General features: G+C 34.3%; 1 protein-coding gene across 4 annotated transcripts in view; it reads left to right on the forward strand.

Annotated features, from left to right (window-relative positions):
- Positions 1-10,073, forward strand: part of Tps1 (Trehalose-6-phosphate synthase 1) — a 40,334-nt gene extending 30,261 nt beyond the window's left edge. For all 4 annotated transcript variants that reach the window (XM_069821865.1, XM_069821866.1, XM_069821863.1 and 1 more), the window contains exons 16-17: positions 3,163-3,340; positions 9,344-10,073. In XM_069821865.1, the coding sequence (XP_069677966.1) occupies positions 3,163-3,328 (166 nt within the window). In that variant the 3' untranslated portion in view covers positions 3,329-3,340; positions 9,344-10,073. The remainder of the gene's footprint in view (positions 1-3,162; positions 3,341-9,343) is intronic.
- The last annotated feature ends 8,214 nt before the right edge of the window (positions 10,074-18,287 follow it).

The following is an 18,287-nucleotide window of genomic DNA, read 5'->3' on the forward strand; positions in this document are numbered from 1 at the left end:
CAAAACTGTGATCAGATAGCGTTCTTTAATTATGTAAACTAATTAATTGCTAATATACTTACATAAATTATTTGTCGTTGTTTATATTTAATTGTATGTAAATTAATTTGGAACATTGTCTTCAGTATACTCAGTGACATAGAGGAAAAATTAAGGATTGACGTAACATGAACTGGTTTCTGCTGCCACTACTACTACTGCTGCTACTTCTTCTACTTCTGCTTCAGCTTCTTCATTTCCTGCTTCTCTACAAACTTCTGTTTTTTTCTTAAATATTATATTTGTAATGTATTTGTTATTCTGCTATTTAAGTTTAACTTAAGGTATCCATAGATCCTTAAAATTATAGTTTTGGTCAAAATTACAGGATTAAATATGTTATTTTTTTATTTAATGTTCTTTCTAGTTTAAAAAATATATATAAAATATAATTTTATTTTTGTAACTGCAAGCATAATTTTCATCACGTTACAACCAAAGCCTAATTTCTCATTTTCTCGTATTTCCGGGTAGTGTTTATTCTCATTTTTAAAAAGCAATTGAGTTACTTAAAATAGACATATATTTCTGTTTAATTTATCAAAGCTAATGAACTAAAGGAAAAGTAGTTGTCTTAACTAATAACAGTATGAAAAATAAAAATACAGTATATATCACTAAATTTTCAACACTAATGACACCTAATTTATTTTTAAAATTATAAAATTTGTGATACGTAACTTTCTCGAGATGATTGGAGTCTGGTGCTGATCACGTCACCTCTTTCTAGTACCCAGTTCAAGAAAGCATGGAGTTCTACATCAAGCGTCTTCATGTCGAGGTTCCAAACATTCGCCATATACTCAGAAACATCTTGAGATAAAGAATTCTCAGTATAATCTCAAGCAAAAATTTGGATATTTTTTATGTTTTTCACGGGAATTCAAATGTGTAAGTTTCATTAGACTCTTATTCAACACGGTTGAACCTTTTTAGCAGTTGTATGAAAAATATTTTGGGTGTGCTGAGCTGAAACTTAACACATTCTTGCAGCTTCTGCTGTGTAACCTCAAAAAAATAAATATCATCAGTAAGGTACAAGAATTCGTTTTAGAGTTGTTTTCCTGTTTTGGTTTCTTTATTCGAATAAGTTATTAATTTTAACAAGAAACAAAAATTAATTTCAGATTTTTTAATAAGCACAAGCTCATCAGATTCACTTGCTAGGAACACCACAGTACACCTTTTATAATTCGTCCAATGGCTTTAAATAAAATGCTGCTTGAATTAACTGGTTGTCTAGTGTTGATGTGATTGGTGATAGTAGGGAAACCAATTCACTCGGACTGTTACCAAGAGTTCTTGGAAAACAGCTCTTGATAATGGATCTACTGGATATGTTCCCTTTCTTGGTTGAAGCTAGTAATTAGCTTCAACAAGTTGAATATTTTCACGTCCATGACAAGAAACAAGAACCCAAAAAGCCTTAGGTGAAAAGAAAAGCTTAAAATGGAGATGGTGGAAAAAGCCGAAACTAGTCATTAAGATAAACGTTTCAATATTAACGCAGGAAAGTTAAAAGGTCGTTTATTTAATAAATCATTAAAATGGTGTTTTTTTTTTTTTTTTTCAAAATATTTAAATTTAAAATTAGAAAAAATCGTATTATTGTCTTTATTGACGTGTATTTTTACTTTCCAATGTAATTCAGCTTTATAATCCAGATTTGATTTATGATACGAGAGCTAGTGATTATATTCTGTTCAAAAACAGTTTACTGTTTTGTGAGTGGCTTTGAACGTAGTTTTTAATGTTTTATTGTCATGAGGAAGACATTTATTCAGATAGGATATTTTAAATCATCATTATTCACAGACAAGTATTAAGCATAGTAGCCTGTTAAAGTCTCTAGTCACCTTTTTTTGAGTCTGTCTATATTTATACGACCTCTTGGGTTATATCAGTTTTGGTATTCTATTGGTGTTCATTCTGTATACATGTTGTTTCCATTGACTTCTGTAGTTACGGATGTTGTGAGTTGTCTTTCGTCTGCTTTCCTGAGATTTCATGCTTCACTCCCTTAGGCTAAGTCTGGCCGAACCAAAGTTTTATAAACTTCCAACCTACTATGTTTCTCAACTTATGACATGTATTATTAATTTTTATGAATTTCCATCCCTCAACCCCGATTGTTGCGTCTGTTCTTTTCCACAAAACTATTAGTTTAGTTAATCACGAACGGCCCAATAAAATAATAATAATAATAATTATAATAATAATTATAATAATAATTTATTATCATCATCATTGTTGTTGTCGTTCATAATCGTAATTGTTAAGGGTATATGGATACCTTCATCATAGTTAGACTACAAAGGGTTGCATTTATTTTACAGTTGAATCTGGTTGTAATGTTGAGGTTATGGTGTTAATGTTCACTTTATAAACAATAAAATAGTGCTGTGTTAGAAAATAAAATATTAGACATGATTAATATAAGAAACAATATGTTGTTGTTGTTGTTGTTTTCTAATGCCAGGCGTTTGACAATAAAGTCATTTGACCTCTTGCACTCCAATATTTTTCAAAGATATTATCATGACCAGCCAATGAAGCACAGATTATATATGCAACGGCAAAAGTCTTTATGTAGTTTATGAATTTTTTATATATTTGAAATTTTTTAACAGAAGGCATTTGCATTTGATACAATCTTAATATTTTTATATTTCATACTCTGTTTTTAAAGTAGGCACAGGGATAATATAAAATGTAGTACATACTGTATTTCGTTTATATTTATAGATGAATCTAAGCTATGCAACTGTAAATATCTACAGTACTTAAATTTGATATATGTATATTTGGACTTCATTTGCATTTAATGACATACTTGCTTATGATAAAACGAGTAATTTTCATTCATTTACCAATTTTTATTGTACTTTGATTAAGTCTCAAGCTAGTTATTTTTATTTTTAAAATTTGAGTTCATAAATGACGATTATTCGTTGAGTAAATATTTTACTAAAATATTTATTGAAGCATTGTATTTTCTGTCACTTTATGATTGCTAACAGACTTGTAACACTAGATTTCTGTCAATAAATGTTATAGAATATAGTGTACTGAACAATTATGTGAACAGTCAATTGACTGACCTACATGCCATCCCTGACACAGGATTGCAAAGAGCAAGAACGTATCTCGAAGTGCAAGCAACCTGAAGGTGGAAATGTCATTTGTAGAGATGTCCACTACAGACCAAGAAAATGGTGGCCCTTCATACGATGAACAGCCTCGTGAAGCCAGTATCATCAAATTACCGGAAGACCATGAAGAAGACTGAGGATATGTACAGGTAACCATCCCCATGTTTATGCACTCTTCTTCTTGCTCAGTGAATGAAGCATTCAGTAGGCCCTAGTACGATTAGAAGTTCAAAGACAAGCTTAGATAATTGCATAATCATATTGTTGCTACGGTAGTAAGAAATGTGTAAGGGTCTGACATAGGCCGTTCATAAATTCGTATAGGCATCACGCACAACATACATTAATTTTCGTTGTTAAAATTTTCTAACTCGCAATGCTTGTATTTTAGTTTTAGTAATGATTCAAAGAGCTAAAATAGTAAATAGACATAGACAGATGGACTGATTTATATTGATTCATATTGGTACGATGTGTTTGAGTAAAGAAACATATTTCGACTGCCTGAGAGGATTCTTCCTTCTGTACTTCATGAATTCGAACTCTGATTCCAGGTGATTCTAGGAGATTCTAGTTAATGCTACACTATGTCAGGCTTAAAAGTATAACATTTCATTATTTTATTACTTGAGAAGTATTGTTGATATTTACACTCAGTTTGCGTCTATGGGTAGGGTAACTCAAAATGTTTCCTGTGTTTGCGTGGCCGGAGTGTACATCGCATGCACAAACTACGTCGTTCGCGGAAATTAGCATCAGTAACCATGTGGACTTACAGCAAAAGGCATTCTGTGTGCTTTCTCTCGCGGAATTGAAATCTGTTATGCAGGTACAACGTCGATGTTCCAACGTATGTAACAATCATGAAATGGGACAGATGCCTTCGTGAAACTGGGAGTTTGGTTTCAAAGTCAGACCACCACACCAAGCGCTCTGTTCCAGTGGCTGATGTCGAATTAATCCGTACGTCTTTCCAGCGAGGACCCGTAAATCAATCTGATGAGCAAGTAGGGAGCTAAACTTACCTGTTCGACAGTACACGATATCGTCCATAAAAGGTTGCGCCTATGGACGTGCAAACTTCAGATTCGTCATCAAATCAAACCTGAAGACAAGCCACGACAGAAGGCATTCGCAGAGACAATTCCGGCAAAAATTGATGAAAATGAGGCATTCCTCGATATTATTTATTTCTCGGGCGAAGCTACATTCCACACTTCCTGGAAGGTTAACAAACACAATTACCGCATATGGGGGACGGAACATCCCCACACAGTGGAAGAGTATAAACGAAACTCCCCGAAACTCAATGTGTGGTGTGCATCGTTGAAGGACAGAATCATAGGTCCATTCTTTTTCGCAGAGCCTACTGTTAATGCAAGAACATACCTAGACATGTTGCAGTCGTACACTGTGCTACAACTTTCTCCTAACGTAATCTTCCAACAAGATGTGGCGCCATGCCAATATGCGGATATTGTGAGAGATTTCTTGGATAATGAGTTCCCTCAATGCTGGATTGGAAGAGGTAGTCCTTCGATTGCTTGGCCCCCTAGAAGCCCAGACATTACGCCACTCGATTTTTTTTCTGTGGGGGTTTGTCAAGAATCAAGTTTAGGACCAGACACCAGTTCATGATTTACCAGATCTGCACCATCGCATTGTTGCAGCTGTCGCAAATGTTACGCCTGGAATGCTGCAAAACACATGGAGAGAGGTGGAATACAGATTGGACGTCTGCCGCGCCACTAATGGTGCGCATATCGAGGTGTATTAGGTATGTAAAAAACATTTTGAATTACCCTACCCGTAGAAGCAAACCGAGTGTAAATATCAACAATACTTTTCAAGTAATAAAATAATGAACTGTTATATATTTAAGCCGGACACACTGTATTTTAAAAAGAGAATACGTTATCAAACGAATCATCAGAATGTTCCACAGCAATAGCTGTAAAAGCTCGAATCCTGCAGTCGGAAATCATTCATTGTTCGAGTCACTGCAACTCGTGCCAGCAAATATGAAAGATAGTGACAGAAGAATTGATATATTATTATAATGTTCTAGCAAGCAGAATACATCAACATGGTCCAATTCCATGCGGATTGTTATCATCCTGTATGTCATAAACCTTATGGTCTGTCACAGCCTGAATCCAAAGTTTCTCTTGGTCTACCCAGGTTGTGAAGTTCACATGGTATTGGCACTAGGAGTGACGTATTCAGAATATCTTGAAATAAATTATGTTAAAACTCTGCTCTGTCTATTCTTTAAAGATACCTTCTTATTAAGTCCGTTGCTTATTCTGACTGAAACAAAACAAATTAATTGGAGGTACAGTAACTTACATATTAAGATAATTATATTATCGGAACTATAATAGCAAATGACTCGAAAAAAACATTATTCAACGATAATCGTGACTAGAAGAAACTTAGGGAAGCCGAGAGAAAATAAATAATTAACATAACATATTGACTACACATCATAGGAAGACTAAAATTCGTAGCATTCACGTGACGAGGTCAGTGGATGTTATGCTCACCCCTGATTCCGCCTGCGAAACCATTAAATACCTCCTGCATATCTCGACTACTATGTGGGCTGTCTAAATAAAAATGAACGGCTTAAGTCAGACACTCTGTATTTGTAATTTATGTTAGGTTGTAGCTCTCTGGAGTATCTGAAGATTTGAAATCTTCGGAAGTACTTAATGATTCCAATATTAAGTCCGAAAGAGTTGGACAGTGTGCTTGGGATAGTCAGGCATATTAGACCTGGCATAATAGACGACTATTGTAGGTCTTTCGAAATCCCGGAGAAATTAAACTTAAACACATAGTTTAAACAAGAATATTTTCTTTACGAACTAAACATTCATCTAAAAGGCTGTACATCCAATAAAATTTAAAGATTTATAAGTGACTTACACTCTCAAAAATAATAAATGTAATTCTGTAATAGCTCTTGATTGTGTTCTTCATAAGTTTTGACTAGTTCGTTATCTTTAACAATGGATATTCCTTAAAACTAACATTTTTATTTCTACTGCATCTGTTTGACTATTAAGCTTCACTCTGTTTATAGTGACGATTGCTAGAAGAATATCACTGGCAACCATCTTCAACGATCTATGTCATTGTATAGTTTCTTAATTCCAGCAACCATCATTCGTAGTGTGTATGTGTGCTTTCGTCATTAATGTCACTGTGATTTCATACACATTCAGTCAATATTTTTCTTTGCTCTAGAAAAAATGAGAAAATATTCTTTGTTTTGCTGCCATGTTTGAGATCCTGGAGAAATGACATTTTTAAGAAACGTAGAAAAGAGAACAAGAAAGGACAAAATCAGAAATGAAGTTATTAGACATAGATTAGGAGTCCAAAAATTAAAATATACAATAGTGAAAATGAGATTAAAATGGTTCAGTTATTTGAAGAGGATGAATGAAAGAAGAATACCAAGAAGGGCATTGGAAATGAGAGTCACTGGTGTAAGACCATTAGGAAGACCCCAGACTAGATGGTTAGATCAAGTATGCACAGATTCAAAAGAGTGAGGCCATGAAGGATTCAAGAAGAGGAATTGTGGCAAGACAGGACTTTGTGGAGGAGTCTGTTCTAAGACAACCCACAGCTTAGTGGAAACGTCTAATGATGATGATGATGATTTGAGATCCTAATTCATAAACAACTGTTAACTCGGGAATGTCTTCTTTGTGGCTCTCTAATTGAAGGGCTGCCTGCAAAAAGGAGATGGCTCCACTTTTTGGTCAAATTAATGTTTTGCTTGTTTCATACGTTAAAAAAGTGCCCGATTTTTTAGTGCAAGAACAGTGTGATTCGGAACATTTGGTAGTAACTTACAGTGGAATTGGAGCTGAGCTTCCAATCGTTTCGTTGCAAAAAGGAGGCAGCTTCTGGAGCTGTATACAGAGGAAACCGTAAGTAGTGTGATCAATTTCAGGAGATTATTCTTTTAGATATTTCAAACAAAAAAGTTCTTTAAATTTTGCTCATTTTTATTTCCTTTTCGAGATAAAAATTGTTTTATATTAAATATTTCATAGTGTGTTCTGGGAAAGCCATTGATTTAATTTCCAAATTGTTCAGTTAATTTAAGAGAGAAATGTATTATGATAATAAATGATTGAAAGAATTTTAGTTTTGACCTTTAAATGTCCAGAAATGTGAGCTGAACAAATGTAACTTTTCGTTCTGCAAAGAAATTTTAGTGTTACTTTTTTTCTCATCAAATTTCTTCACATCTAAAGAACAAAACAAAAACTCTTACACACTGCTGTCTTAAATTGACTGAATATATTGGGAATTAAATCAATGACTTTCCCACACTATGTAATAATTCATATAAAACAGTTTTTATCTCGTAAAGGAAGCAAAACGAATAAAAGTGTATTAAAATTTTTTGTTTGAAATATCTCAAAGAGTAACTTCCTAAAATTAACGACATTACTTATTGCAAAAAGCGAAGTAGCTCCATTATTTGTTTATATTTCCCCCCCCCCCTAAATTGCTGATTGTAAGAAATGAGTGAGTGATAAAATGAAACTCCTAGGCACAGTACCTAGGATACACTCTGGAAAAGCAAAGAAGCTCAATTAAAATTTGAATTTTTTAGAATGTTTTTTTGTTGTTTTCCACAACTTTGTAAAAGTGTAGCTACTTTTTGCAGGAGCCCTTCATTTGATCAGTACATGACACATGTCACTGTGAAATTGCTTCAGAACTTGTAATGAGCTATGATCCCCAAGCCTGGTGATCTGCACAAGTAATTATCATTGTAAATAAAACAGTATCGTTAATTTTAATAGGAGAAAGCACCATGATGATTACTGGTTATGTCCAGCAATCATTGTCGTAAACAAACCGTTGCCTTAGTCATTTGCATACTGTTCATGGTCATTCGAGAAAAAATAATGTTGTAAATATTTGAAATTACTGACTGTAGGAGAGTATGAATTATAAATAAAAAAATGGAATAACAGGATATACGAAAAGTCGGAGATTACGAAAAATAGCAACTTCAATTTCTCTTCAGTCAGTTGTCTTTGTTGCATTTCATGAACTTATTCTTGAAGTACACATTACTATATTGTAAAATTTCATATTTCATATGGATACAAAAATGCTTCACTGTGATGTATTCAGTGCAAACATATTTTGTTCCATAGTAATTTTCACGCATGAGTTTAGTTCTGTGCTAGCAAGTTCCCCTTCTTTCCCCGTTAATTACAATGTTTAAGGATTTGGTCAAATTTATTATACAGTGTGAGTATAAACTCTACCGACAAACTTTTAGATTTTGTTCAGGGATGTTTGCTTAGTGTTTTGATGAAAGGAACCCAAAGTTGCCGTTAGCTCATTACTGAGTAATTGCATTTCGTTCGTTTTATTACCTCAACTACCTTTCTATCTGTCTACACAGAATGAGTGTCGTGTTTGCGAGCAAAACATAGCCTACATTTCATTCGAAGTAGAGAAAAGGAGCGGTAAGTAAGAGAGGTAATGCCATTGTACAATATTTGTAATCATTCCTTTTGAACTCCAACGGTCCTGTCCCAGGTTTTGTTTCCTGCAGTGTTAGTGTGGGAGTGATATGGTATGGATAGGTTTACTGATGCAGAGTTAGCCGATATGCACCTCGTGTATGGTTCTGCAGAATGCAGTAGAAGAGGAGCATGACAATGCTATGAAGAGCTTTGGTTGTTTCATTAATTAATGTAATTTGTTTTGTACTGTAATTTATGTTTGTTTCTGTACAAATGATATTACAGTTGTCAGAAGGAAATAAGTACCTTAGTTGATTAATTTATTTGTATGAAACGCCATCTGTCACTCAAAGAGATCAACATCACATTACTCAGTAATGAGCCACCGAGACCATAGATTCCTTATATCAAAAACACTCTGCAGACTTCCTTGAACAACCTCTGAAAGTTTGTCGGTAGAGTTTACACTCATCCTGTATAGTTGTAACAACAAAATACACTGTTTCACTTACACTTTAAAACATGACAGTGATTTTTTAAATACTGTTATGTTACATTTTTATGTCGAACATAAACTTTACTGAAAAGTCTGCTTGCATTTGCTACTTTTACTTATTGCTATATTTTATACTGTTGCAGAATTCTCCTACTGGAAGTATCACATGTGACTAAATCATGTTGCAAATGATAATGCCTTAAGGTACTTACAGGATAAGTATGTTGTTTTTGTGTTCTCGATATTAGAGGTTCCAGTTGCAAAATGGGACTATTTTATTTATTTCAAATTCCTTGTCCCGGACCAAAAGTGCCATAAAACATTTAAAATATAACGATATTTGTTTGTTGCTTTTGTTTTTGGAGATAGTAAATTTATTAATGTTTTGATAGATGCTAAAATCACTAATAATGTAGTTGAAGTCATTTAAGTCTTAAAGATGCTCATATTGTGAAATGAGTTTTAAAACTCCACATGGTGTACAAATTACTTACCGTTCAGCTATTAGTTGTTCTGATCTGAATTCTCATATTTTTAAACCGAATTTGAGACTGAACTATGTGCAAATGTCAGGGATATATTTTTTTAATTTTTTTTTTTTTTTTTCAAGAATTAAAACTTCGTAGAAGTTTCTTGATATTTTTGTATTTTTTTTGACAGTATTACAATGTTGCTTTGTTGAATCTTAGGGTTGTGGTAGTGTTCATATTCTCAAATTCAGTGTTGAATAGTATTGAACATATGTGAAAATAATATTTTGTTATGTATTTATTGAGAAGGCAGCTAATCTTTTGTAGCATCTGCGCAATGTGATTCTCTGTGATGTACTTGTATTGTATTCTTAATGATGTAATAAATTGTTACTTATTACAACATGGAATTCTTATTCTCATAATCTTCCTGTTTAATTCGACAGAATTGCATTGTGTTATTCAGTTAGTACGATATGCTGCAAATAATGCAGATAAATTGAAGTGATTTTCAGAAAATCCTGCATACATAATGTTGTAATGATAATAATTATGCAAAATATTGTAGTTAGTAATTCCTTTTCTAATAATAACCATTCTTATATCAGTAATTTTTCTCTTCATTTAAAGGAAAGAAAAAATTAATTAAAAAACGTAAAATTGTGGGATTTTGTAAATTATATATCATAATGTAATTTTTAGGATTAAAGTCAATTTACTTTTGTAAACTGATTCACAGTTTTCGTCGAAAATTTAAAGTTGTAAGTAACTGTGTCATGCGCTTTCAAGTAAAACCACGAATATTATTAAACTCAGTATTTATTAAAAATAAATTGTACTTACCCTATGTACTACATTAATTTCATGAGCATAACAACCTATGAAGGCCTCAGTCGACTGCTGGTCTCACGTCCATATGTCTCAGCAGAGATGAATAATTATCCAACCAGAACGGGAGTAACGCATGGTCAGAATGATCCTCCCAGCCGTTATAGCTGATTTTCGAAACAAGATTTCGCTACCTATTGTAGTTCATCAAATTCATCATGGTACTAAGTGGCATTAGTCCCATACCTGGATCAACATGAGAAAATTCCTTCACTATGAGAACTCGAACCAGTTCTCATTTTGTAACGCAAGTCCAGACTTATTGCCTTAGATCACGACATCATGGCGTGGGATTATATGTTACATTGACTATCAGATTTTGAGAAATTTTAATATTCATCATCGCCATCATCATCATTGTTCTTCATGAGTATTAGATCAGATGATCTCTTTCGGCCAACATATGAATGTCATCAGTTAAACATCGCAGACATCTTATCTTTTTTCCAGCTTTGCCAAGAGGACCAGTTCACACGAAACTACTTTTTACTTTGTTTCAATTGCGCTTTAAAGAACAGTTGTAAATACGGTTGTCAGATGTGCAGTGTGATGTCCCATATTTGAGGGCTGAAAAATTTGTCCAGTATGAAATCCATATGGGACATAAAAAATGCTGTATTTACGGACATTGTTATAGATAGCTAATGGGTTTTTTTTATTCTTTCCTTTACACACTTTTTTTATTGACATCAATGTCTCTAGAATAAATTTAAACCACTAGCTGTTTCTGTTTCAGTTAAAAGTAATTTTATTCCCAAACAATAGTTGTGCATGATTATGGATACAGTAATATTGTTGTTGAATTGTATGTAGTATGTGTGAAGATGCAAAAAGTTAGTGTTTCTTGCCTGCATGAAACAAAGAAGACTTGTTGCACTTAGAAAAATAGAGCTTTATTTACTACTCTGTATAAACACAACCTTTGCTATTACTTCTTCCCAATGTGCATCAGTCTTCTAAATTTTATTAATCAATCAATCAAACTCCTGTATCTCCTCATGAGGAGCATAGGGCATTCACAAAGTGCCTCCATCAGACCCTATTTGTAGCCAACTTCTTCACTTCGCTCCATGTTTTCCCCTCCCTAGCAATTTCCTCCAAAACTGTTCTCTTCCATGTATTTTTTGGCCTTCCTCTTGTTCTACTACCCTGGGGGTTCCAATCCAAAGCCATTCTTTCTACTGCTCCATCTTCTTTCCTGATTGTGTGCCCTATCCAATTCCACTTTCGTCTTTTGATTTCTATTGCGATTTATTTCTGATTTGTTATCTTCCATAGTTCTAAGTTTGTGATTATATTTGGCCATCTATTTTTTTAAATTCTTCGTAAACATCTATTAACAAATATTTGCAGTTTATTTTGTATAATTTTACTTGTTTTCCATGTCTCACACTGATTTCACATTACTGTTTCTACTGTTTGTAGATCTAGATATAATATAAGATTTCCATATTGGGTACAATTGGACAAATGCACTATTTGCATTTTTTATTCTGTTCTTTATATCCTCAAAGGCTCCACAATCCTTGTCAATTATACTACCCAAATATTTAAATTCTTGAACAATATCAATGTTATTATTATTTATTATAACTTTATCTGTCTTTTTACTATTTAATCTCATTTCTTTAGTTTTCTTTATGTTTATTTTCATATGAGCCCCTTTTATTACTTCTAATAAAGTACCGGTATTAACTTTATTCCGCGTATCACCAAAACTATGGGAGAGCAAACAGATATCATCAGCGAAATCCAGATCTTTCAAGTATAATTTAATCCCCATCTTATACCTCTTCTAACATTGCCAACAGACCTTTCCATAATATCATTCATAATAATCAGAAATATGGTCGGAGAGAGAATACAACCCTGTTTCACTCCACATGTAGTTGTTATATTTTCTGACAGCATACCTTTATGTATGACATTACAAGTATAATTTTCATACATAAGTTTAATTAGATACAAATTTTTTCTGGTATACCAAATTTTGTTATTGTTCTCCATATATAATCTCTATTAACTGAGTCAAATGCTTTCTCAAAATCGATAAATAGTAAATATAAGGTACTTTTCCATTCATTGCATTGTTCACAGATTATTCTTAAGGTAATTTTATTAATACAAATAAACAAATGGTTACTAATAATAGCTTCGATGGTGAAAGAGTAAGGTATTTTTTCTTATATCGGTACTGTGCTTTAATGTGCTGGTGTATGTTCTGAGATTGCGTTCACAGATTTTTCTCTCTCTTTTAGAAGTCCTCGTATTTTTCCAGAGTTAAAGTTTGCAACTTTCTCTTATATGCATTCTGAAAACCTGGAAACCCTAGTTGTAAAAGAGGTTACAGTTTTATGTACCATCTTTTACTCAGTTTTGTGAAATATGACTTAAAGAGAGATGTAGAATCACCATTAAATTCGAGAAAAATTCGCCCCGCACCGGTAATCGAACCCGGTGCCGGAACGAATTTTTCTCGAATTTAATGGTGATAATACACATTGGCTACTTCATAGTAGTCGTGTAATATTCAATGAGGTGGGCGAGACTTCATATATAATGAATATGTGATGTAGAGATGTAGAAAATTATATTATTAGTAATTTTTAGTGTGCCTTGCTAAAAATAATTGAGACTTTATGAAGACTGTCAGAAAGGGAACGTATTCCCATATAATTTTGTTATGAGATTAACCTTAAAGGAGACACAGTTTACTTATGTACATATAGAAACATATCTGCATTTGCTATCGCTTATACTTGTGTGATCTGATTTCGACATTATTGTGAAAGACAACTTACTGATTACCTACAAATAATAACGATTATTAAGGGATTTGTATCATTTTTATATGAAAACGTTATACCATCTTTAAATTCTTAAACTACTCTGACCGGCAAAAAAAGTGATACACTCAAATATTTTGGCAAAATGAAAAATAACGGTGTGTAAAATTATCCTAATAACGGTTATTGTATTACAGACTAGAAATAGGGTATTTAGACAACCATGACGTTTCAGTTGGATCGTTGATAAATGCGATTACAAAGGTTATCAAAGACAAGACCTTGAACACTAGGAATCTGAAATCGAAATTACCAATGTTTCGGTATGGTACCTTAGGTTATTGTTGAAAATACTGATTGCTGTTGTTGACGTTATCACTGCTAATTTAATGTAAGTGATTCTTCCATTTTTTCTGATTATTCACGATGACGATGAGTGCTTCAGAGGCTACAAAGGCTGTTGCCTTAGTGGAAGACGGTCGATCTTACCATTATGTAGCAGAAGTGTTGGGAACATCTCATTCAAGTGTACAAAGGGCAATAGGAAGGTTCAGGTAACTCAATTTCTATGACAGGATGCCAGGTTCAGGCCGTAAAAGAAAAACCTCATTGAATGACGATCATTTCGTAATCATGCAGATACTTCACAATAGGCACACATCAGCTGCAGAGACCCAAAATCGCCTGGAACATGTAAGAAACATCAGAGTAAGTGAAAGGACAGTTAGACGAAGTTTGGTAGAAGCTAATTTTCAGGCAAGGAGGCTGGCAATTGGACCTGAACTTTTTAGAGAACATCTCTTGCTAGACTCCAATTTGCCAGTGAACATCACAATTGGACTGGTGAGCAGTGGAGGAAAGTGCGCCTCACTGATGAGTCCCGTTTCTCTGTGAAGTCATCAGATGGAAGAGAAAGAGTGTGACGAAAGCAAGGTGAGCGTTTTGTACCAGGTACGTTTTTGTCCAAAACTCCATTTAGTGAAGACTCCATTATGGTTTGAGCAGGAATTTCCACAGAGGCCAAAACTGCTCTAGTTATGGTTGATAATGGATCTCTGAATAGTGCATGATACATTGAAGAGATACTGGCAGATCTGGTTTCCTTTGGTCCATTTATCAGTGACGAATTACTTATGAGGCATGATAATGTCCGTGTGCATGTGACTCATGCAATTTCAGAATATCTGGACAATGTTTGTATTCAGCGCATTAGGTGGCCTACACGAAGTGCAGATCTGAATCCAATAGAACATGTCTGGGACATACTTGGAAGGCGAGTAGAGAGACGTGTATCTGAAAACTTGGCTGATCTTCGTACAAAACTACTGGAAGAGTGGAGGGGCATCATTCAGGACGAAATAACTGTTGTTTTTCAATAATTACCGAGGAGAATGAGAGCTATAGTTGATTCCAAAGGAGGGAATACTCATTACTAAGCTGCAGGACTGTTATCCTTTTTTTTTACGGCTCGCCAATTAATGAGATTAATGAGAAATTGAAGATTGTGAATGAATATATATGGCCTGGGCTCATCTATCCTTTGCAATGTGCTCCACTTGATCAGCTCCCTGACAGCTTCCTTAAAGATCTGGATAAAGTAATTAGAAGTGCTGTCAAAGAAATGATATCTCTTCCTGATGATACACCTAATGACATGCTATATTCTTCTAAAAAAGTACGTGGCCTAGGGCTTATTAAGGCTGAATGGGAAGCTAATATTCAGCATTTTAACATCTGTAAACGACTCTCACAAGTCAGTGATGATCATCTCCTTCTTGTCAGGAATCTTGAAGAGGAGAAGAAAACTGCTCTCAAGTGCCTGAAAATTCCTCAAGCCAACATAACACCTCGAACTGGAATACATCTACGTGATGAATTGCGAAAGAGATCGTTTGACTCCTGGTGTCAGTTACCTCATAAGGGGAAAGGTGTAGTCATCTATGAAGAATAGCCAAGAGCCAATTCATGGGTCACCAAAAGGAATTTGTCGTCTTCAGAATATATTAATGCAATCAAGATGTCCTGCAACCTTACTGCAGTGCGCTCCGTTCCTGGCAGAGCTTTCAGCACGACCCATTGCCGTCAACCAGGCTGCAACGAGACAGAAACTCTTGGCCATGTGTTGGGCTTTTGTCGGAAAGGAGAGTTACTACGTAACAACAGGCATCATAGAGTCTGTGGAGCTATCGCCTGCCTTCTTCGGAACAAGGGTTGGGAAGTTCATGAAGAGGTCCACTGTATTTCTGAAGACGACTCTCACAGAAGAGCGGATATAATAGCAATAAACAGGTAACAACTAAAGGCTATTATCATAGATCCAACTATATGCATGGAGAGAGATCTAAACTAAGCTCATCAGGTTGATCAGGAAAAGAGGGCCATTTATGAACCTTGTATTTCCTACCTTAGTGCCAAGTATAACATCCCTCTCTTCAATTGGTCAGTGACAGGTTTATTTTTTGGTGCTCGGAGTTCTTTACCAAAATTTACGTATCATTTTTTAAAACAATTATCAATATCATCTTTTGAAATTCAAAAAATCATCTCGCAAATTCTCAAAGATTCCCTGCAGATTATACAATTTCATTTATACCACTCAGAAGGCCTTAATTAAGGATATGCTAATTTTAAATAAAATCTTTTTTTATCAGTATAATTTAGTCATCTTCTAAGATTTTATTTTACAATTGATAATCAATGGTGCTTAAATATTACACTTTATTTTTATAAAACTATTCATATTTAATTAATTGTATATGTTTGCTATTCATTTCCGGATCCTCGTGGTCATCCTTAATGAAGGCCAGATGAGTTTTTCCCTCTCTCTCTCTCTAGGATTGACAGTGATTGTTTCCATTCACCATGCAACAACATTTTAAAAGTTACGATTTACTCTGTTGTCATTGTTACGGAATTCATACTAAACTCAGTATTGTTATTGCCTATTATTGTTATTTAAATGTACTGTTGTAATATTACTGTGGAATCAATTTTTAAAATAAAATAACAACGTTGTTTAAAAATATTTGAGTGCATTGCTTTTTTTTGCCGGTCAGTGTATTATTAGACAAGGAATACATAACATTTCAAATCGCATTTGTGTCATAATTAGTTCAAGGTATAAAAAGGTGTGAATTCCGTCACATTCTCAAGGATTTGTTTACACATAGGAGATTGGTTTTGTACAAAGGTGTGTGTTTTCGATGTGGAGTTCTTGGATTTTACAGTATGCCCAGAATAAAGTATACCGAAACTAAAGAACATGAAATTTAACCTGTAATGCATACAGTATGTTGTAAAAATTCTCCATTATTCCTTAGACATGTTTCGTAACGCTCCTGAAGATTACTGAACTTTTTTTTTTGTCATTGTTGTTATAGAGTGAAGTACATGTATGATGTTTTGTTTCAGTTCAGTGATGTTTGTTGATATCAGATCTCTGTATACTGTACACACTCTTTCAGGATACTCTACAGATATGCATCAAGGGAATTTCCAGGAAAGGGGTATTCTGTGTTTCTTGCAATCTCCTGTCGTGGAAACTGCTGGTACTGAAGTTCTAGTGACTCAATACAATACAATATTCTTTTGCAGTATGTGGGGTAGCACCATCTTGTTGCAACCACTGTGAATGGAAAGGAAGATGTCTAATGCGACAAAATCTTTTTTAAGTCTTGAATGAAGGGTTGAACAATAATTTGGTGATATCGTTCCTGCTTTATAGTTAAATGATTTCCATGTTCATCTTCAATGAAGTAAGGCCCAATGAGACCATGGCCTGAAATTGCATATCAAATTGTGACTTTTTCACTGTAATGAGAACGTATACGTAACACACTCGGTTGGCCTCTCGAATCCGAGAAATCTTGTCGTTTGCTTGTTAATGTATCCATAAAATGTAATATGATATTCATCCGACAACCAGACATTGGAAAGAAAATCTTCATTTTGATACACTTTTTCGAGAGTCCAAGCACAAAACAGACGCCTTTGATTTAAATTATGCCCTTGTAGACAGTGACTAATATGTATGCGGTACGAAAATTCACCCAATTCATGGATCAATCGTTGAACTGACGCTTTCTTCAGATTTAATTCCTTGGCGAAATTTGGACACAGAAAACATACACTACTGATACCTGTAACTATTGTACAAAGTTTCATAGAAATCTTTTGTATACGAGAGAAGTTATTAATTTTGTCTCGCTAGATTTGTGTTCTGACCCATTGTGCACTGGAAGGAATGGTGAAAGCCACCAGCGTAGCTCAGTCGGTTAAGGCGTTTGCCTGCTGGTCTGAAGTTGCGCTCGGGCGCGGGTTCGATCCCCACTTGGACTGATTATCTGGTTGGTTTTTTTCCGAGGTTTTCCCCAACCGTAAGGTGAATGCGAGATAATCTATAACGAATCCTCGGCCTCATCTTGCCAAATACCATATCGCTATCACCAATCTCGACGCTAAATAACCTCGTAGTAGATACAGCGTCGTTAAATAAACAACTAAAAAAAAAAGGAATGGTGAACGGGAGAAGAGTTTGGGGCAGAAGAAATCAGATGATAGATGACATTAAGATATATGGATCATATGTGGAGACAAAGAGAAAGACTGAAAGGAAATATTGGAGAATGCTGGGTTTGCAGTGAAAGATCTGCTGTTGGGCAGAAAACTATGAATGAATTCCAGAATAATTAAATTCTCTGATAACAACTAATAACGAAAATAGTTGTAAGATATGTAGTTTTCATTAGAATTCTGAACTACGTCACAGTAGTAGTAGTAGGTAGTAGTATCAGTGATTGTAATGACAGCTCTTACTGCTGACTAGAGATCACTTTTATGGAATAGGCTAGGTATTGATATGAATTTTGTTCTATCCTAAATTTTCTTAAATTAATGTAGATCTTTCAGAATAAAATATAATATATAAAGGGAATAAAAAATTA

Source organism: Periplaneta americana, chromosome 3 (assembly GCF_040183065.1).
Source record: "Periplaneta americana isolate PAMFEO1 chromosome 3, P.americana_PAMFEO1_priV1, whole genome shotgun sequence".
Taxonomy (NCBI): Eukaryota; Metazoa; Arthropoda; class Insecta; order Blattodea; family Blattidae; genus Periplaneta; species Periplaneta americana.